Source organism: Saccoglossus kowalevskii, chromosome 8 (genome assembly GCF_978046115.1).
Source record: "Saccoglossus kowalevskii chromosome 8, keSacKowa6.1, whole genome shotgun sequence".
In the NCBI taxonomy this organism is placed as follows: Eukaryota; Metazoa; Hemichordata; class Enteropneusta; family Harrimaniidae; genus Saccoglossus; species Saccoglossus kowalevskii.
The window spans coordinates 37,998,761-38,019,478 of record NC_140648.1 but is presented as its reverse complement, the minus strand read 5'-3'; the positions used below and the strand labels follow the sequence as shown (position 1 = coordinate 38,019,478).

The following is a 20,718-nucleotide window of genomic DNA, read 5'->3' as shown; positions in this document are numbered from 1 at the left end:
ACACTTGGATAGAACTGCACCCAATGTGGTGTTTTAATACACTCAGATAGTACTGCGCCCACTGTGGTGTTTTAATACCCTCGGATAGAACTGCACCCTCTGTGGTATTTTAATACACTCGGATAGCACTGCATACACTGTGGTATTATAATACCCTTCGATAGAACTGCACCCTCTGTGGTATTTTAATACACTCGGATAGCACTGCATACACTGTGGTATTTTAATACCCTCGGATAGAACTGCACCCTCTGTGGTATTTTAATACACTCGGATAGCACTGCACACACTGTGATATTTTAATACACTCGGATAGCTCTGCACCCACTGTGGTGTTTTAATGTCTTGGAATAGCAATCCTCCCACTGTGTTACCCTCGGATAGAACTGCACCCACTGTGGTGTTTTAATACACTTGGATAGTACTACGCTCACTGTGGTGTTTTGATGCCCTCGGATAGAACTGCACCCACAGGCCTGTTTTAATACCCTCAGATAGAACTGCACACACTGTGGTATTTTAATACACTCGGATAGCTCTGCACCCACTGTGGTGTTTTAATACCCTCGAATAGAACTGAACCCACTGTGGTGTTTTAATGTCCTCGAATAGCAATCCACCCACTGTCGTGTTTAAATACCCTCGGATAGAAGTGCATCCACTGTGGTGTTTTAATACCCTCGTATAGAACTGTAACCACAGTGGTATATTAATGCCCTCAAACAGCACTGTACCCACTGTTATGTTTAATGCCATGGAATAGCACTCCACCCACTGTGGTGTTTAATACCCTCGGATAGAACTGCACACACTGAGGTATTTTAATATACTCGGATAGCACTGCACCCACTGCAGTGTGGTGTTTTAATGCCCTAGAATAGCACTGCATCCACTGTGGTGTTTTAATGCCCTCGGATAGAACTCCACACACTGCGGTTTTTTTAATGCCCTGGGAAAGAACTGCACATACTGTGGTGTTATAATACCCTCGGAGAGAACTGCACCCACTGTGATGTTTTAATGCCCTCGGATGGCACTGCACCCACTGTGGCTTTTAGTGCCATCGGATAGAACTGCACACACTGTGGGTTTTTTAATGCCCTGGGATAGAACTGCACATACTGTGGTATTTTAATACTCTCGGATAGAACTGCACACACTGTGGTGTTATAATACCCTCGGAGAGAACTGCACCCACTGTGATGTTTTAATGCCCTCGGATAGAACTGCACACACTGTGGGTTTTTTTAATGCCCTGGGATAGAACTGCACATACTGTGGTATTTTAATACCCTCGGGGAGAACTGCACCCACTGTAATGTTTTAATGCCCTCGGAGAGAACTGCACCCACTGTGGTATTATAATACCCTCGGAGAGAACTGCACCCACTGTGGTGTTTTCAATACACTCGGATAGCACTGGACCCACTTCGGTATGTTAATGTCCTCGGATAGTACTGCACCCACTGTGATGATTTAATGTCTTGGAATAGCAATCCACCCACTGTGGTGTTATAATACCCTCGGAGAGAACTGCACCCACTGTGGTGTTTTCAATACTTCAATTACAGTATAGTTCCCGATGGACTGTATAGCACCATTTAGTGACTTTAAATATGCCTCCGTCGCTGTATGCGTTGTCCACACAATACTGACTTTTATTTATATTTATGGAATTTATAATTCTGTTGTTCCCGGATCGATGAAATGACGAACATCTTCCAAACCATTGGTTTCAAAAGAGACGATGACGGACATTGCGCCCTCTACATCTGATGTGACCTGACGTTAAATATTGTGTAGTTGTGCTCCGAACGTAAATATTGAATTAAAAATATAAAATCCCTGTGAAAATGAAGGTTGTCTTATTAGTAATTGTTACGTTGAGTTTATTGGTTGAATGGCAAGTAATATTCAAATAAACGCCAATGATTGAGCGAGAAAGCAATTAGTAGGCCTTGAAAAAAAAAAAAAAAAAAAAACGCGTTTCCGATCAAACAAGTTTTTTGACGCAGCACGCATATTGCAGGTTTAAGCAATTTGTTAACAGAGCTCCCGTTTAGTGACGTAATGACTGACCAGAAACATTTGATTACGTCTTAGCAATACCATGTACTCACTAGTTGAGCGGAATAATAATAATAAAAACATCAGCGATATATTTTGATTCGAAGTGCACGTGCACCTCCCCGAAAAACTGGCTGTCACTTCAATATGGACAGAGTGGCATACAACTCTTTTCATTTAATTGTATTGCAAAATTTCAAATTAACGTCAAAATTAATTTTAAATCCGACCGATCTGATGTGGTTGACCGATCTAATTGAACTAATTTACGTGTTTTTTAAAAACCCTTTTCTCATTCATGTTATTTTCCTAATTATTTGCAACATTTATCTCTTCAATTGTTATTTGATTGCAGTGGTCCGCAGGAAAAAATAAAATTAGATTTATTGACCCAAATATAGATTTTTAGCAAATTAATTCCACCTAAAAACGTACTCCCAAAGATTTGGAATAATTTCGTTTTCAAATTACCTAATTAACAAATTAATTAACAAATTCTCATTGTGCGGGTGTGTTATATTTTCAAGAGAATTTTCGACGTAGGCCTAAATTGATTGGTTGCTGCTTGTGACGTATCTCATGCATACATGCATAAGTAATATCGACATTCCCCGCGTGTTACTGCGTATAGCAGGCATGTTTTCACTTTGCAAGCAGTGATGTTGGCAAATGCAGACAACACATTTAGAAAACACCATCCCGATCGTTGAAGTTTTTTTTATTTGGAGATGAAGACGAAGATAGAATGGCGTGCCTTCGTTGTGGCCGCCGTCCTAGGCAGTCTGGGTTTGCTAATATTCATTATTGCCGTCAGCACTGACTATTGGCTTGTTATTCACATGCCTCTTGACGAGCAAACTGTTAATTCGACATCAGAATTCATCACGTTATCGCAGAAAGTCGGACTCTGGGAAATATGCTCGACAAACGTATACACGGCCACCAAAAAGACAGGTAAGCTGTCATCAGTGACTGGCTGCAATCTGTATGCTTATCGTTGTGTTGACAAGCTATACTCGTTAAAAACTCAATATCAGCAACGAATGGCGATAGTTTTAAAGTGTTTACATGGCTTGTTTTTGTGCCGTACTTGGACAATTGATAGCTCTCTGAGTGTAGTATGCGAGTGAGTTATTTGACCATCGGCAAAGAGACAGCCGACTGAGTTCAATTTCCGCATTGTTATTATTACACTTAAGCCAAATCTAGCTTTGTTGTACATATATTTATTCAGTTCTTTAATGCACACGGTGACATACGTAACACAATAAGTACAATGTTCATATTCAAGTTAACTTGTTGGGGAAGGACCCGTCAATAAACTCAATTTCACGGTCGACTTTACTAGTAAAGATTTAATGAAATATATGTTTATCAAAGTAAACCTTGATGATTCGATTGAAAGTATTAAGAACGTGTAGAGGTAACAAGGCGCCCCTCGAAGTATAGAGCGAGGCGTGATAATGAGAACGCGCTTGAACCCAAACTCCCCTTTTGCAGGGCCTCTTGATACTATGTTTTTAATAGCGTCACTACACAATGGCCTAATAATAGATCATCCCAGCATCTGGAGTATGTTGTTTCCCCGTTATAATCGAGATCGTATTTGAGTTGAGTACACCAATGGAATAATCCGTTTAATATTAATAACCCCCACCCCGATTACAAGACACGACATTACACCGCTCCACTGAAACGACGGGTAACTGTCAAATAGTACAAAACGACCTTTCTGCTTCACTAAGACCTTACTGCGAAATCGATATATACGTCAGCAAACCCTAGTTACGTATAAATAACATGCTTCGTTGAGTTGTGCCTGACTTCAAGGATCCATCCTCCTATGAATGAATTCAATTCACGACACAACATGCACGTATTGCAGAATCTCATTAAACCGCAAAGTGTAAAATACAAATTCAACAAGCGAACGTCAATATGTCCTTAATTAGTATTTTTGCGGGAAACTGATTAAATAGCTTTCAGAGAAATCAAGTTTCGTATCTTCATGATTGTCTTACGTTCTTTTCACTGGCGCTGAACCAATGAGAGAGACCTTTACTAAATGGAGGGAGGGGTATTGTTATAGTGGGCAATGTCGTTTGATCTAGTAGAAATGTCACTTGTTGGAGAAACTCCGTCCGGATTGCAAGTAGTCTGAAAAAAAGGGTCTTTGTTAGGTTAGATAAGTGGTGAGTGGTGAGCAAAATTTGATGAGCAATCAAAATGCTGAAAGTCGGCGATATGTTTGTTCAACACATCAGTGAATTAGATTAATTAAGAGTTGACCATTTTAAATGAAGAGGGAATATATTCACGTGCTTTATGTTTACACTTTCCATTTTTCAATATAGCGGCATATGTATTTCAGTTCAATTTTTAAAAATATACTTTCAAATATAAATATTAAATACTAGCTTACCCATCCCCACTAATTCACTAGTCTCTTATTTCTTATTTGCTCACTAAGACAGAATATTGGTTGCCTTCGGCGATCCACGGTCAATTAAGACAGGTTGAAGGTTCAAGTTATGTTTGCAAGTAGTGTATGCGTATTCGCTAGTGTGAACAATATTTGAACCCAAATAAAAAGTCATACTATCGGCACAACAAACTCGTTATTTCCATCTTTATAAATATTTATGAATTTCACAATTTAAACGGAAACGAGAGGTTTCTAAGGGTCGATTGAATAACTTTGGAACGTTTTCAGCAAACGTCGTTGCGCACTGCGCTCGTTCAAGTTATCTGTCAGGTTGGATTTAAATGTCATTTATATTTATAAATATTGATAAAGATGAAGGGAACACGTTCGTTGTGCCGATTGTAGTACTTGATGATGATAATATTGCTAGTTATTATCATTCGTTTAAAATGTTGCAAATAATCAAGAAACAAGTTGAATCAGACATGAAAACTATCCAGACGGAGTTACGGCAACCACTTTCAGTATTTGCCGTGTCGATTTATGCCATACGGTTCGTGTTTAGTTCGATTAATAGTAGACTCGAGCTCATTGTGGTATTTCATAGCGGATCCATACACACATCCATACGCACATCCATACACAAATCCATACACACATCCATACGCACATCCATCCATACGCACATCCATCCATACACACATCCATCCGTACACAAATCCATCCATACACAAATTCATACACACATCCATACATACACACGTACATACACACAATCATACGCACATCCATCCATACACACGTCCATGCGCACATCCATCCATACACACATCCATCCATAAACAAATCCATACACACATCCATCCACACACATCCATACACACACACATCCATACACTGCGTTGACAGTCGACTTATAGTAGAGATGCAGGTTTGTGGGCACTTGGGAGTGAATTTTTTTTTTTTTTGCTTTTTATTATTCAAACAGTCTTGGCTATAGACTGTTAAGATATAGCTCCTAGACGCTTTGACCTATTGTTTTGAAATTTTCACAAATGATTGACAATGTTTATCTTCAAAACGCCGTCGGGGCATTTTTTTTGGTTGAACAGTGTTACAACAATCGCACAGACAACTAGCCTTGGTAGTAAATGTAATATCCAGACGTTAAGCGATAGTTTTAGTATTGTTGCCATTTGGCGCTTGTTATATCTTTGCTATGTATGACGTCATTGAGACGCGCATTGCATTGTGCTTTGTTACTAAAAATATATAGAATCCAACATGGCTGAATAGCGAGACCAAAAGCAATGTGTCGACTATTTATTGACAGAGACAGACATTACATTGGCGACGAGGACGAAAGAACCGCGGGAAGGCAATCCTAAATACCTGGTGAGTGCCAAAGTGACTGTGTGATAAATTTGAGCAAAACAATTTGTCCAGAAACTGACTGAGAAAACAGTGACAACGTGAGAATTGCGACGTGTACACAGAAAGCATGGCCGACGCACCGATGGCAGTAACCGTTGTAACAGAAACTAGAAACCTCAAATGTCAACTGTTCACACATGCTGATGATTACATAACAACTGGCAAAGCTTGGGAAGAGTGGCTAGAAAGTATTGAACGAGAATTTCGGTATTTCAGAATAACAGAGCCATCAGACAAGATGCGTTGATAATTTATGGGGGAAAAGAAATAGCGAGATTGGAGAAAAGTTTACCCGATCCTACTACAGCTGGCCTCGATGTGTATCAAAAATTGAAGAATAAGCTTGATGCATACTACACCCCAAAGAAAAATAAGCATCACGCTAGATATTTATTTCTCAAGATGAAACCAGAAATGAATGAAACCACTATGGCTTATGCAGCCAGGCTCAAAGAAAAGGCTAATGAATGTGAGTTCGGTACCAATTGTGATGAGCGAATTTTGGAACATTTGATCCAAACAATTGACAAACAGGCCATAATCCAGAAAGCCATTAATAAAGAGTGGTCTTTGACACAACTACTAACCGAAGCAGCTCAGTTGGAGGACACATCACTACAGCTACGTGACATGAAACCGTCAGAAGAGAGGTCAGTCGCTAAAGTAAGGCAACATTAGCAACACAAGAAATCAGGTACATTTGAAAAGAGAAAAACAAAAATTCAACAGAAACCGTGTGGATACTGTGGATTAAATATAGCTCATAAGGAAGGTCAAAATTGTCCTGCATATGGCAAAAAGTGCAGAAAATGCCAGAAATGGAACCACTTTGCTGCAGTATGTAAAACCAGCAACAGAGATGAGGGCATCAAAGAGACTGACATGAGACAAAAATCTAGACATGACACCAATCAATACAGTACATACAACTGGAGAAGACAACAAAAACAAAGTATCAAAAAGGCTACAGAGCAGATTCAAGGCAGTGATACAAGTTCTGATGATGAATATTTCAAACAAACAGTCAAACATCTCAAGCAAGTAAGAAAGATAAGTGAAATCAACAACAGTAACAAAACTGTAACTGTAAGAATTGGTGATGTTGATACTCGTGTAGAACCCGACAGTGGCGCAGATGTCAACATTATGGATGAACATCAGTTTAAAGCTCTAGTACACAGATCTAATAATATACATGTACATACACTAGAGAAGAGTCATGTCAAGCTCAACACTTTGTAAAGCAGTCTACCTGTCAAATGTGAATTCAAAACCGTTGTGAGAAATGAGACATGTGGAGCAACGACCAAATTCATAGTGGTCAAGGGCAGAATTAACTTACCTCCACTTATCAGCAAAAGCACCCTCATCAAGTTAGGCATGATACAATTTCAACCAGATGGGTCACTAGCAGAAACCAATAGCTTAAGAATCAAACCCAATATCAAGGCTGTCACAAAAGACAGAAATCAGTTAAAAGACATAACTGGCAAATATATATAAAGCATGACAAAGAGATTTATGCCAAGCTTAGCATAAAACCAGAAGCAGTACCAATAGCACAGCGACCTAGACCAGTGGCATACTACCTGCAGAAACCTTTAAAGCAATGGTTAGAACGATGCACTGAAGAGGGGATCTTTGAGGAAGTACCTCAGGGGGAACCCGTGACATGGTGTTCACCATTAGTAGTACAAGCGAAACCTAGATTCCGCAAGATACCAAATGATCAACTAGAACCCCACATGATCAGAGCCAGTGTTGACTTGAGAGTTCCAAACAAGTTCATGGAGAGAAACCGAATAACACAGGGACCTGTGGTTGAAGATTTTACATACAAATTCAATGATTGTGTGGTATTTTCCAAGTTAGATATGAGACAGGGATACCATCAACTTTTACTTGACCCAGAGTCTCGAGCGGTTGCTACATTTAGTACACCATGGGGCAACATGAGACCAAGAAGATTGATATTTGGAGCTAAGTCTTCTCAAGACTTATTTGATGAAACAGTCTACAGAATTTTTGGAGACATACCAAAGTGTCTGAATCAACGCGACGACATTTTACTCGGAGGATGCAACATAGAAGAGCATAACAAAACACTGGAGGCCGTCCTACAGAGAGCAGAAGATTTTGGCATCACCTTCAACTTAGAAAAGTACAAATTTGGAGTTGAGGAGATAGAATTCTATGGATACATATTTTCCAAAGATGGCTTGAAGCTGACACCAGATAAGGTACGGGCTGTGAAAGAGAGCAAAGCACCAGAATCAAAAGAAGCAGTGAGAAGTTTCCTAGGAATGATTGGTTACCTATCCAAATTTACTCCTCGTTATACATCACTGACTGCACCATTAAGAGAACTGACACACAAAGACGTCCAGTTCAAATGGGGGGCCAGAAGAAAATACAGCTTTTGAGAGACTCAAAGAAAGCGAGTGAAGATACCATGGCATACTTTAATCCAGCAAAACCAATCACAATAAGAGTTGAAGCTAGCTACCATGAAGGACTATCAGCTGGGTTGTTCCAGATAAGCAGAAAAGGTATGCAACCAGTGCACTTCATCAGCCGAACAATGACAAGTGCAGAGAAAAGATACAGCCAAACAGAGAAAGATGCTTTATCAGTGGTATGGGCAAAGAACAGGTTCAGCATGTAGGAGCACCAAGATTCAAAATCATTACAGCACATAAACCACTGCTACCAATGTTTAACAAAGCGACATCGAAACTACCACTGAGAATAGAGAAATGGGTCATGGACATGCAAAATATAGATTATGAATTAGTCTATGAGCCAGGAAAGGATGCAGCAGATCCACTAGACTTTCTAACTATACACCCACTACCAGAAACTGGTACAGATACTACAGAGAAGATCATCAAGCAGGTGATAGTTGATGAACATGCAGTAGTGATGGACCGGATCAAAGAAGAAACAGAAACAGATAGTCAACTGCAGAAACTAAGTAATGTTATTCTTAGAGGTGACTGGGAGCAGCATGAGAAAGACCCAGACATCACACCTTTCTACATGATAAGACATGAATTATATACAGCAGAAGGATTGATCTTTAGACTAAATCGCATTATAATTCCAAGAAATCTACAGCGGAAAGTCATCAAAGCAGCTCACAAATTAGGTCATTTTGGGATGACTAGAACCAAACAGATGCTGCGAGAGAAATATTGGTTCCCAGCGATGAACAATCTTGTTGAGCAGATCATAGGTCAATGCTATGAATGCCAAGTAACTACTCAACAGCATAAACAAGAACCAATTAAAATGACTACCATACCAGAGAAACCCTGGGATGTCTTATCGGTTGATTTTGGAGGACCATATCCAGATGGGCATTATAATCTAGTGGCCATCGACAAGAGAACCAGATACCCAGAAGTGGAAACCGTGTACTCAACAGCAGCTAAGCCGACCAAGAAAAAGCTCAAGAAAATGTTCGCCACACATGGTACACCAAGGCAGCTAGAAAGTGACAATGGTTCACCTTACAATTCCAGAGAGTTTGCAGACTTCGCAAAAGAGGAAGGATTTCATCACCATCTTGTAACATCCGAACATGCACGAGCCAATGGGGAAGTAGAAAGTTTCATGAAGATGCTAAACAAAACTGAAAGAATAGCACATCTTCAAGGCAAAGACTGTGAAACTGCTGTACAAGAAATGCTAACAGGGTACCGTTCAACACCGCACACAGCAACAAACACAACACCATATGAAGCACTGATGAACAGACAAGTGAGAACAACGCTAGATCATCAGATGAGAGATAAAAATAAAGAGACTATAAGAGATATTATCATTAATGATAGAGACAAGGAGTATAAACAGACACTGAAACGCAATGCTGAGAACAGAAACACCAAAGCACATAACTTTGTAGTAGGTGATTATGTTCTACTAAAGCAACACAAGAAGAACAAATGGACAACAGCTTATGAACCAGCATTCTACATCATCTACCGAATTGATGGATCAAGTATTGCAGCCAGACGTATCACTGATGGAAGAGAAACATACCGTGATGCAAGCAAATTCAAGCTTGTAAATGCAGTAGTCCAGAACATTGATGAAGGACAACTCATACCTCTAACTCACAATAAAGAGTTAGATTCTGAAGACTGGAGAGAACAACTACTACTGATGACCAATCGGGAAGAGCAAGAAGTGAGACAACCAGAGCAACAAGCAGAATCAGAAACTGTTTGCAATACACCAAGCAAACTGAAATCTGAACCACCAGTTATTAGACCACAGAGGAACAGACGCAGACCAGCTTACTTGAATGATTACGAGTGAACTCTTAACTGAATATTGTGACTCTTGATCGTTTATGTTTGAGCTCTTAACTGATATGTTATTGTTAACCATATGCTAATGAGAAGAAGAGGAAATTAACACGAAAGAGATTATCGCTCAGATAGGTTAATTTATGTTACTTTATATACATATTGTTATCGTTATATAATATCGAGAATATCGTTTAATATCGTTTATGGAAGTATCACAAACTTTTGAGCATATGAACTCTTGAAATAACAATATCGTTTCATCGTATTATGATATACATGCTTACCATTAACTTGTATGATGAAAATCATAATCTCATAAGAAAGGGAGAAATGTAATATCCAGACGTTAAGCGATAGTTTTAGTATTGTTGCCATTTGGCGCTTGTTATATCTTTGCTATGTATGACGTCATTGAGACGCGCATTGCATTGTGCGTTGTTACTAAAAATATATAGAATCCAACATGGCTGAATAGCGAGACCAAAAGCAATGTGTCGACTATTTATTGACAGGAACAGACATTATAGTAATTTATGCATAAACTTGAAGTAGTGAAATTTGAGCTGCTGCCCTGCAAAATTGACAACCGGTAGACAGTTTTCAAGACGGCACTTTCTTCATAGTAAATAGATGTACCCGTAAACCAATTTTGACAGGAAACAGAAGCATAGTTTAGAAGCTATTTTTTTTAAATCACTTTTGACCAAAAAAGCACATTTTTGTGCATATTTCGAACTATAGTGTTCATAAAAAAATATACTAACAACATTTTAAAATTCATACAATAAGCTTTCTGAAAATATATAGTTTTGTGGACAAATGAGGTCATCTTGGTTTCCTATTAACTAATAAAATACCTGTCCGGTAAACTACATCTCTACCTTAAAGTTGCATTTCCACTGTTTATGCAGAACACCTCCCACTAAATATGGCGAAATAATACAATCAGTTGGTATGTCAAGAAATCATGAAATTATCGGAGCAGTGATGCTAGGTTGTGGGTCACCAAATCAAACACAATTTTACTTTTTGTAATTCTTGTAAGTCAATTTGCATGTATTTTAAAGGGTTCTTCTGTTGATAAGGTTTCTCTCTAGCTGTATACAATTCTACAAATCATACAAAGTGACAATGCAACTTCAAGTAATTTTGACAGATCACGTAAACATTATGACTCGGGCAACAGCGCGTTTATTTACACCATAGCTTTAATAGAACATCTGGTTTGGTGTACAACACATATGTTACTATGGTTATGAAAAGCCCACTCTCCTGTTTGACTATACGGATACAGTATATTATGCATATAAACATAATGAAAGTTATGTATCATAATGAGAGTTGGTGGTTGAGTCAATATTGTATTGTCCTTCAAACAAGACGGAGAGGCACGTATACCGTGACCTCGAGGGCATGGCCGCGGTGCATGCTTGGATGAGCAGAAATGGGAAATCTCATCACTACCAGCATATCACGTGATGAATACGAACATGCGCGACACTGAGGCACGACACTCACTGCAACTTTGGTGTGGATTGAAAACAACCCATTGACCGTATTGCGTTAAGGTCGTTAAGTCTTAATGAGGATTATTATATGATCTTTACACGACTAACGAATAACTCAACACTCAAAACTGATAAAGCCGCAGGTGCAGGATATATTGGTACATACATTACAGAAATGAAACTTATTTTCGTGCAACAACATCGTCTAATCACGCTCCCATACTTTGTGCCAGTCTGTGAGTCGTCTGCTCTTCTAATACATGTTTGTATATCTGTTTATATTCTCTCTGTACACTAGTCCTATTATCTAAATATCCAGGTACGTCAATACATGTCATTGCATTACATCATATCATTTCAGTCACGTGACCAACATTCCCTTCTGTTTACTTAATTGTTCGTTCAGTGTATGTTTGTTCGTTACCAATTCTCTTCCCACATCAGGATAATATAACAAGAGTCCATTGCTTCAAGCTATTTTTAATTATTTTCAGAATGCATATTCACATATGTGTTTACGTCAACCATCTAACAAAATATGCCTTATAGTGAAGTATCTCTGCCTAACCAGCTGTTCCAAAACTCACTTCCACAATGTGCCTCTTCCTTTGACTCTCATCTCATTAATATGCATAAACAAGAAAATATTTGATATCGATTTCTTTTTTCCCATCATGAAATCTCGCTCTAAGTACCGAGTGTTTTTTGTATTAATATTGTAAATAATTTCAATACGTTGTTATTTTGCAGAAATATCCTGTCAAAATATCAATTTATTCCCCAGCGACGAGGAACAAGATGACATCAGTAACATATTATTAGGTAAGTGAGCCATATATTTAGGTGCAATTAAGTAATGCAGGGACGGATACAGGATGTTAGGTTCTTGTGGGAGGGGCACTTTTACAATGACGCCATTGCCGCATTTCATTGTGGGATGCATGGAAATGAATAACGACGCTTTTAGGGTGCCCCTCTAACAAATACAATGCTGGTCGGTGCCCTTCTAACAAATACAATGCTGGTTGGTGCCCCTCTAACAAATACAATGCTGGTTGGTTGGCAAAATAATCTGTAATCGGTCGCATTGGTTGTCTATACGGCAGGTGGAGATAATTGATACAGTATCTTGTCCAGCCATAACTGTTCTCCAGAACACCAATCATTAATGCATAAATAAGATAAAGATATGGATATTAAATATCATTAATATTAAACTGTGCGCATATTGATCTATAAAAATACATGGCGACGAAGAAATTGTTTGCATAGTGCGGGTGTTTCGCTTTGCAATGTCAGTACAGGTCGCAAATATGGGCAATATTGTTGGTGTTGCTCTTAAAAACTGTTTCTTCGAGAACTTGTATATACTTTGTATATGAGCGATATCATACTGACCTGTGTCTGAGGTTGTCGAGACCCGGTAGCGGTTGGTTCGTTTGCGTACGCTGTGTAGCCACATATGTTGCTTGATTAATTTTCATGAATGTTAAATTTCTCAATGAGAAACTTATAAATATTTTTGAGAATTTATAACTCAATTCTACACAATACCTATGCAAATGTCGTGAGGTGATTACTTATCACCATTTTTAATGTGGTTGATGTTGTCATGGATACAGGAGTCATTAATGATGTCGTCGCATAAATAGTTTCTCATATTCCACTAAAATCCACGAGTCAGTTAGACTAATTAACAAAACAATAACATATCTGTATTTTCATTTTTAATTTGAGATATCGCGATATGTGGCACTCGGTCCTGAGACGGAGATGGGTCATAGTTGAACACTGCCACGTTATTTAGTTTCCGGTTGTACCCCGAACGCAGTGTGTCAAAATAGTTACGGAATACGGAATACACGAGATACACACTTGATTTTATCACGGCGTTACATCCCGTATACCTACTCCTCACTGATGACGAGTGAAATACCACATGATGTTTTATTTGTTTCGCTGTCCGCTGACATGGTGCTTAGATTGTGTGACAAAGTGTCCGTCGTCGTCCATTCGGCATTACATTTGTTCTTGTCAAATACAATTTAAATTGCTCTCCTATTTGGCTTATATTTTTCCTGACTGCCCTCTCTGATTTTCCGACGATATCATCAAATTGTAGCGAATATTTTTAGTGACAAAATGTTATTTTCAGCTTTTTAAGAACTGCCCGCCCTATTGCCGACAGTGCTATAACATACATGACAGCGGAGTTGTCTCCACCAATATGTTTAAATTCTCGAATGATCTACATCATTTCTACTATCAATGAGGACAAAAATGAGGTCATTCACGTCTCCATTCATCAACGCGGATCATAGCATTCATGATTAAAACACATTAATTTGGCATAACACACAGTGCATTATGGGTAAATAAGTGAAAAAATACACAGCATATCCATTCTGTTTAGACGATAATAATATTATATTTGGTAAAAATATTCACTAGTTAGTGTATCACGATATGAACCCAAGATTATGGTTGATTGGTTCATGGGTGTGATTTCACGGTGGGTCGTAGAAGTTGATTGGTTCATGGGCGTGATTTCACGGTGGGTGGGTCGTAGAAGTTGATTGGTTCATGGGTGTAATTTCATGGTGGGTCGTAGAAGTTGATTGGTTCATGGGCGTGATTTCACGGTGGGTTGTAGAAGTTGATTGGTTCATGGGTGTGATTTCACGGTGGGTCGTAGAAGTTGATTGGTTCATGGGCGTGATTTCACGGTGGGTTGTAGAAGTTGATTGGTTCATGGGTGTGATTTCACGGTGGGTCAGAGCAGTTGATTGGTTCATGGATGTGATTTCACGGTGGGTCGTAGAAGTTCATTGGTTCATGGGTGTGATTTCACGGTGGGTCGTAGAAGTTGATTGGTTCATGGGTGTGATTTCACGGTGGGTCGTAGAAGTAGATTGGTTCATGGATGTGATTTCACGGTGGGTCGTAGAAGTTGATTGGTTCATGGGTGTGATTTCACGGTGGGTTGTAAAAGTTGATTGGTTCATGGGTGTGATTTCACGATGAGTCAGAGCAGTTGATTGGTTCATGGATGTGATTTCACGGTGGGTCGTAGAAGTTGATTGGTTCATGGGTGTGATTTCACGGTGGGTTGTAAAAGTTGATTGGTTCATAGGTGTGATTTCACGATGAGTCAGAGCAGTTGATTGGTTCATGGATGTGATTTCAAGGTTGGTTGTAAAAGTTGATTGGTTCATGTATGTGATTTCACGGTGGGTTGTAGTAGTTGATTGGTTCATGGGTGTGATTTCACGGTGGGTTGTAAAAGTTGATTGGTCCATGTATGTGATTTCACGATGGGTCGTTGAAGTTGACTGGTTCATGGGTGTGATTTCACGGTGGGTCGTAGAAGTTGATTGGTTCATAGGTGTGATTTTACGGTGGGTTGTAGCAGTTGATCATGTTGTCAAACGACTCCACCAATCGACGATATATTACGTAATGTTTGCTTTGTGTACTATGTAGGCCATCGCAATGTAAAATACTTATGAAAACACACTTCCTATACACCTTTCATAATGCGCTCAACGTCAACTTCTCGAGACCGTCGATTGGGGTACTGTGGCAGTCAAATATATATTGACTAATTATTATGTCAGTTTGTATTTATAGTCTGTGGTGAGGTTAATCTTTAATATAATAAATCCATCCCAGGTCACCATGGCATGACGGCTCACGATGCAAGTTCTTAGCAACGCACCCTCTTCACCAAGCGGGCATGGAATTCACACAAATCCTCATTAGTCCCCGTTTCAAAACTGTTTCTCGGAGATAAACAGGGTGACTTCATTCGGTCATATTTGTTTCGAAATTCAAACAAAAATGACCGATTGTTTCTATTTATTTATATGGCGATTCCTCACTAATATAAGTCACCCGATTCAGTTGAAAGTTTTATACAAGTATTATACTCTTAAGTATTTAGTGATTTGATCACATTTGTTGAATTTTGTTTAAAATCATAAAATCATAATCATTTCTCAGACATTGTATCAGGATCATACATACTGAGTTACAGGTGAACGTCTTTTTTATAAACTTTCTCTCTGAGATTACTTGCATGATTTCGTTCCAACTCAGTTCAAGCCTTCTGTGTACCAGATGTTGGTTGCACATTACATTTTTAGTGATTCAATCAAATATGCTCTGCACATTAGAGTACGTTGCCAGCAACGACTGGTCGCATCACACCAGTCCACAAATACACCCACAACACTGGATCGATGCAAGCGATGGTCGTTAGCATTAAATACAGATTATTTGCTGTACATTACCAAATCTTGTTATACAATATTACAGTTGTACTACTAGGTAACATATACGCCATGATAATTTACTGTGTTGATCCACAACGTTTCACAGACTTCTGATGCATCTTATCCTCATGTGTGTTCCTCTCTGATGACGTACGTATTGCAAAAGAGTATCATGAAACGAGGAAATTGAAACAGTACTAGTATCCCAGAATCACGATCTTCGCATATCATCTTTATATTAAACAGGGTCTCGTTATATTGGTAGTAAAGACAATTTGACAATATTTAAGTACAAGTTGCACTCTTTAATTTAATACATTGCGTAAATGAGCCACTGGGTTATCAAGTGTTTTGTATAATTAGCACCTCAACTTTAAAAACAAATGTCCTTGTTTCAATACATTCAAATTAGGATAAACTACACGATTCGATTGAGTGCTATGGCCATTTACGGATTTGGAGCGTGTGATGAAATCGCCGCCATATTCTGTTTCCCCCAGATTTCTCAATTGTGTCTATTCAAACGAAGAATATAGTCACGCAAACACAAAACGTCCGTCATTCACCACTGTTCTGTTAATAGACTGACGATCCGGTTGCTTACAAAGAATAAAAGACGTCATCAACTTTGTGTTTGATTGTTGTGGCTGTGTCACACGGGAGCTACCAAATATGAATATGACAACATACCTCCAAAGAATATTAGTGAATAACGATATCGATGGCCATATTGGGAATCCATAGTAGAATTTCAGTTCGTACTGCATGTCAGAGGTCATGGCGTTTTGTTGCTGATGGGAAAGTAATAGCTCCACCAGACAATCGGAGTTGTTAGCAGGAAAATGAAGTGCATGATAATTTTGTCAGCCTTCGACCAGAGTAGGCCCGTACTGATAGAAATATATAAATTGTCCATTTTGAAAGTCGACAGATAACATGATCATGCCATACATTAAATATTTTGTCCACTGGAAGTGACACAAGTCGGTTAAGCCTCGGTCATGTGACAAGAATATTAAATGTCTTCATAGATGGAAAAAGCATGCCTTCAAAATGCAATTAAATATACATGTTGAGAATTACTAATAATTAAAGGTGTATGTCTATTTCGGTTTGTGAGAAGCATACATGAATCCATGCTAACGTCGAATAATAATAATAATAATAATAATAATAATAATAATAATAATAATAATAATAATAATTTTTATTTTTATTATTATGGTGGTAATTATGTAATCATACAGGTGAACTTAAAAATCAAAATCTCCACCTGTCTTGTTCACTTCAACTTAACAAAAGAATAAATTATTTCATGCTAAATAGTTCTAATTTAATCCGATGACAATGTATAAAAGGCAATACATTTGATGATAATTAATGAATTCATTGGAAATATGCGAGTCACTACATTATTCAGATTCAATAAATGCATTCATATTGCAGCTGCTTAACAGTCAAATTTCATATTTGAAAGAAAGAAGGTTTGTTCAAAATAAGAGCGTTATCGAAAATCGGGACGTTCAGATTGTTATTTCCAAAGAGAAAAACTCACATACAACATAAATGTACAAGCCGTATAATGCACGACACGTGTCGCTGACAAGTATCACGTGACGTACATTGAATCAAATACGTTCAACAATTACACGAATACGTCTTATTTATAGCGATGAATAATTTGAGATAAGTGTATGTATAAATTGAGATTTGCAAAACTGCATTACCGTGAAAACCAGTGATGTATCAGTGTAATAATGGTCAAGAAGCAGTCGAGCTCAGTATTTAAACTACAACTTTCAACTGCTAAAGGTATTTATTAAACGAACATCCCGGAGCCCTGTTATAACGCAATAATTCAATAAACGCTTATTTTTAGGTGAAAATATATCTTAGAATTTTTAAACGTGAGAGAGTCACGACAGGTTTATTTAAATTGGATATTGGGCAGCATACAGTATTATGATGTTAAGACAACGAATTATCAACAAGAAAGTAGTCTTTAATGTCAAACCAAATTTATTCATACAAAAGTCTCTTTGTTCAGTATCTCGACTCTGAACGACAGCTGACTGTGATCTCTTGGCACGTATTGCTTGATAGATATGTCGACTACTTGGTGCGTACCGTTGGCGGCAGTTTGCATTATTTGCTTAAGACGTAGATGGTATAAACGATAATGCATTTACCGATAAATGATCTGTCCTTAGGGTCCGATGTATCTAAGCAGACAGTCTGACCTAGATCGTTATTTACTTGGAATCCAGTACATGTCTATCTATTTTCTTACAAAACTGAAGATGCTCAGACATGGGCTATTTTGCAAACTCTCGAAAAGCCTTGTTGACTGTCAATTTGTGTATTAGTATTATGTTATAAGGCCAATGCACGAACAGACGAATACGATTGTGTTTCAATCAGCAATATTCATTGTTTTCTCTCATTTTTACGGAAACTATATGCAGCAAACCCGCAAATACCGGTCAATTTTATTTTGAAAATTATTCAGCGTTTTTACGCATGTCGTTTGTTGGAGAACGTTCTACGTGTAACTAAATATAAACGTTTAATCACACTTCAGATTTTTCTCTTCTCAAGCTATCACTGCAGGTATATTAAATATTTCGATTTTAAATTTGTAATGAGTTCACTTGCGATTAAAGGTTTACCTTATCGTGTGAAAATGTGAAGCTATGACGTCATAAAAACCTCTAATTTTGATAGTGGTGATTTATAACGCACAGTAATGGCCAGTGCGTCGTCCTTTATTCCCTAAGTAGAGACGCTTTGCATGACGGGTAAGCAAACTAGCAACACTAGCCTGATACATTGTTAGTCCCCGTTTCAGGCGCCTGAAATGGAAAGTATAGTTTCTTATTTCCGGTTTTCGTCTGTGACGTCTCTAATATTTTCCCAGAAATTCTGCAACAGATATCGATGAAACTTGGCAGGTTGATGAACAAGTCTCTGCCGAATATGCACGTAATTTGTTTTTCCAGATATGAAAATCTTAAGTGGGTCTTTTTCATGATTTTCATCCAAAATTCCCTCTCCCAACACCACTGAGAGAACAACTGAGCATGCTCAGAATAAATAATTAGGCTATGCTTAGATTGTAATGCAGTTTCTTGAGCATGTATACATGTATGAGACATAGTTTGGTTGCATTTATGTACTCTGTGATTTTGGACTTGGGTCAATGGAAGTTTTCAGTTTTCAGTACAATACTAGATTAAAGGAATCACTTTATGATAAGTTGTACCCACATATAGTACATATTAATTCAACTGTTTGCAGATGTTCCATGTATTATTTTAACATGAGTATTTTATAATCAAATGCCAGGGAATGTGACATTCATGTTTTGTAAAAAAAAAATAATAAAATTAAGATAATCAAAATACATGTATGTATCTATATCGGGATATATATGTGCAACTTTTGTATCACGTGATGTATTTACCAGAATACATCATACAACGAAGCCTACGAGTTGATGGCGTTGATGGCGTAATCGGACAGGCTATAGAATTCCATACAGGCTATTAAACCAGAATTGCACAGAATACGGCTATGTATTAACAATAGGATGTGGGGCCATGGGGTCACTGCTTGTTTAATTGCCAAGTTATCACCATGCTGCAGTTGTCAGTGACAATTGACATTTTATAGCAACCTACTTAGCGAAAACTAGCGTGACCGCGAAAGAAATTTAAACGAACATCCCCGAGCCAAGTTATAACGCAATAATTAAAATAAACGCTTATTTTTAGGTGAAAATAAATCTTAGGTTTTTTTAACGTGAAAGAGTCATGACAAGTTTATTTAAATGATCTGCGCAAAGCGGGGAGCATTGGATATTGCTGAGTCGGTCACGTTAGTTTTCGCGATCACGCTAAAGGGGCTTAAAACAAGTAATAATTAATAATTAAATAATTAATAAATAATTATTGTTTTGTAAAACAAAAAGAAGTCCCGACTTTGCCAGTCTACAACATAGTCCGGTAGAGACTAGACCGGTAATGTATCTACGTTTCAAATGTCCCAGGCAACCAGTAATCCAATATCACCTGCCAGAAAATATGAAAATCGCCATTCTTATTATATTCGATCGTAATAAGTACATTTTTTGTAATCTGAAAAGTATATAGAGATGCGACTGATTAAAATTATCTTTAGGTCAACCACGGGGCTCGAACCTCTTCTCTAATTTGATATTATGTGTACTATATTTTACCGACACGATTTACTACCAAGCATTCTAATCGCATGTTGACTGGGTGTATAGTGATATATGACATGTGCTATCGTCGATAGCTTCTTTTGAAAAATCTTAATAGTGAACTTGATCCGCGCGAGGTCAAAAGGTTATCACGGCACCTGTCACTTATAAATAACAGTGCCCTTGTTGCGTCTCCAAGGGCCGTTCATCGTGTAATTGTAACAGTGGCATGTATATTATGCATATTGTATATTATGCATGCTATGTGATGATCTAGCTGTTGGCAATGAGATGCATGCTTTCTTAGATTGCAGGAACCCAGAGATTGAATCTGCTAGGTGCAAATTTATAAGAGCAATCTCAGTGCACAAAGAATTTCAAAGTTTGCCTAAGCAGATCATGTTTAAGAAACTGATGAATTCAAAAGAAAGTTTCATTACCAGCAGTCTAGGAGTCTATATACATACAATCT

General features: G+C 38.1%; 1 protein-coding gene across 1 annotated transcript in view; it reads left to right on the top strand.

The window, feature by feature from the left end:
* The first annotated feature begins 2,679 nt into the window (after nt 1–2,679).
* Nucleotides 2,680–20,718, top strand: part of LOC144356553 (transmembrane protein 114-like) — a 28,853-nt gene continuing 10,814 nt past the window's right edge. The window contains exons 1-2 of the mRNA XM_085502583.1: nt 2,680–3,021; nt 12,501–12,572. Coding sequence (XP_085358709.1) covers nt 2,796–3,021; nt 12,501–12,572 — 298 coding nt within the window. The 5' untranslated portion in view covers nt 2,680–2,795. The remainder of the gene's footprint in view (nt 3,022–12,500; nt 12,573–20,718) is intronic.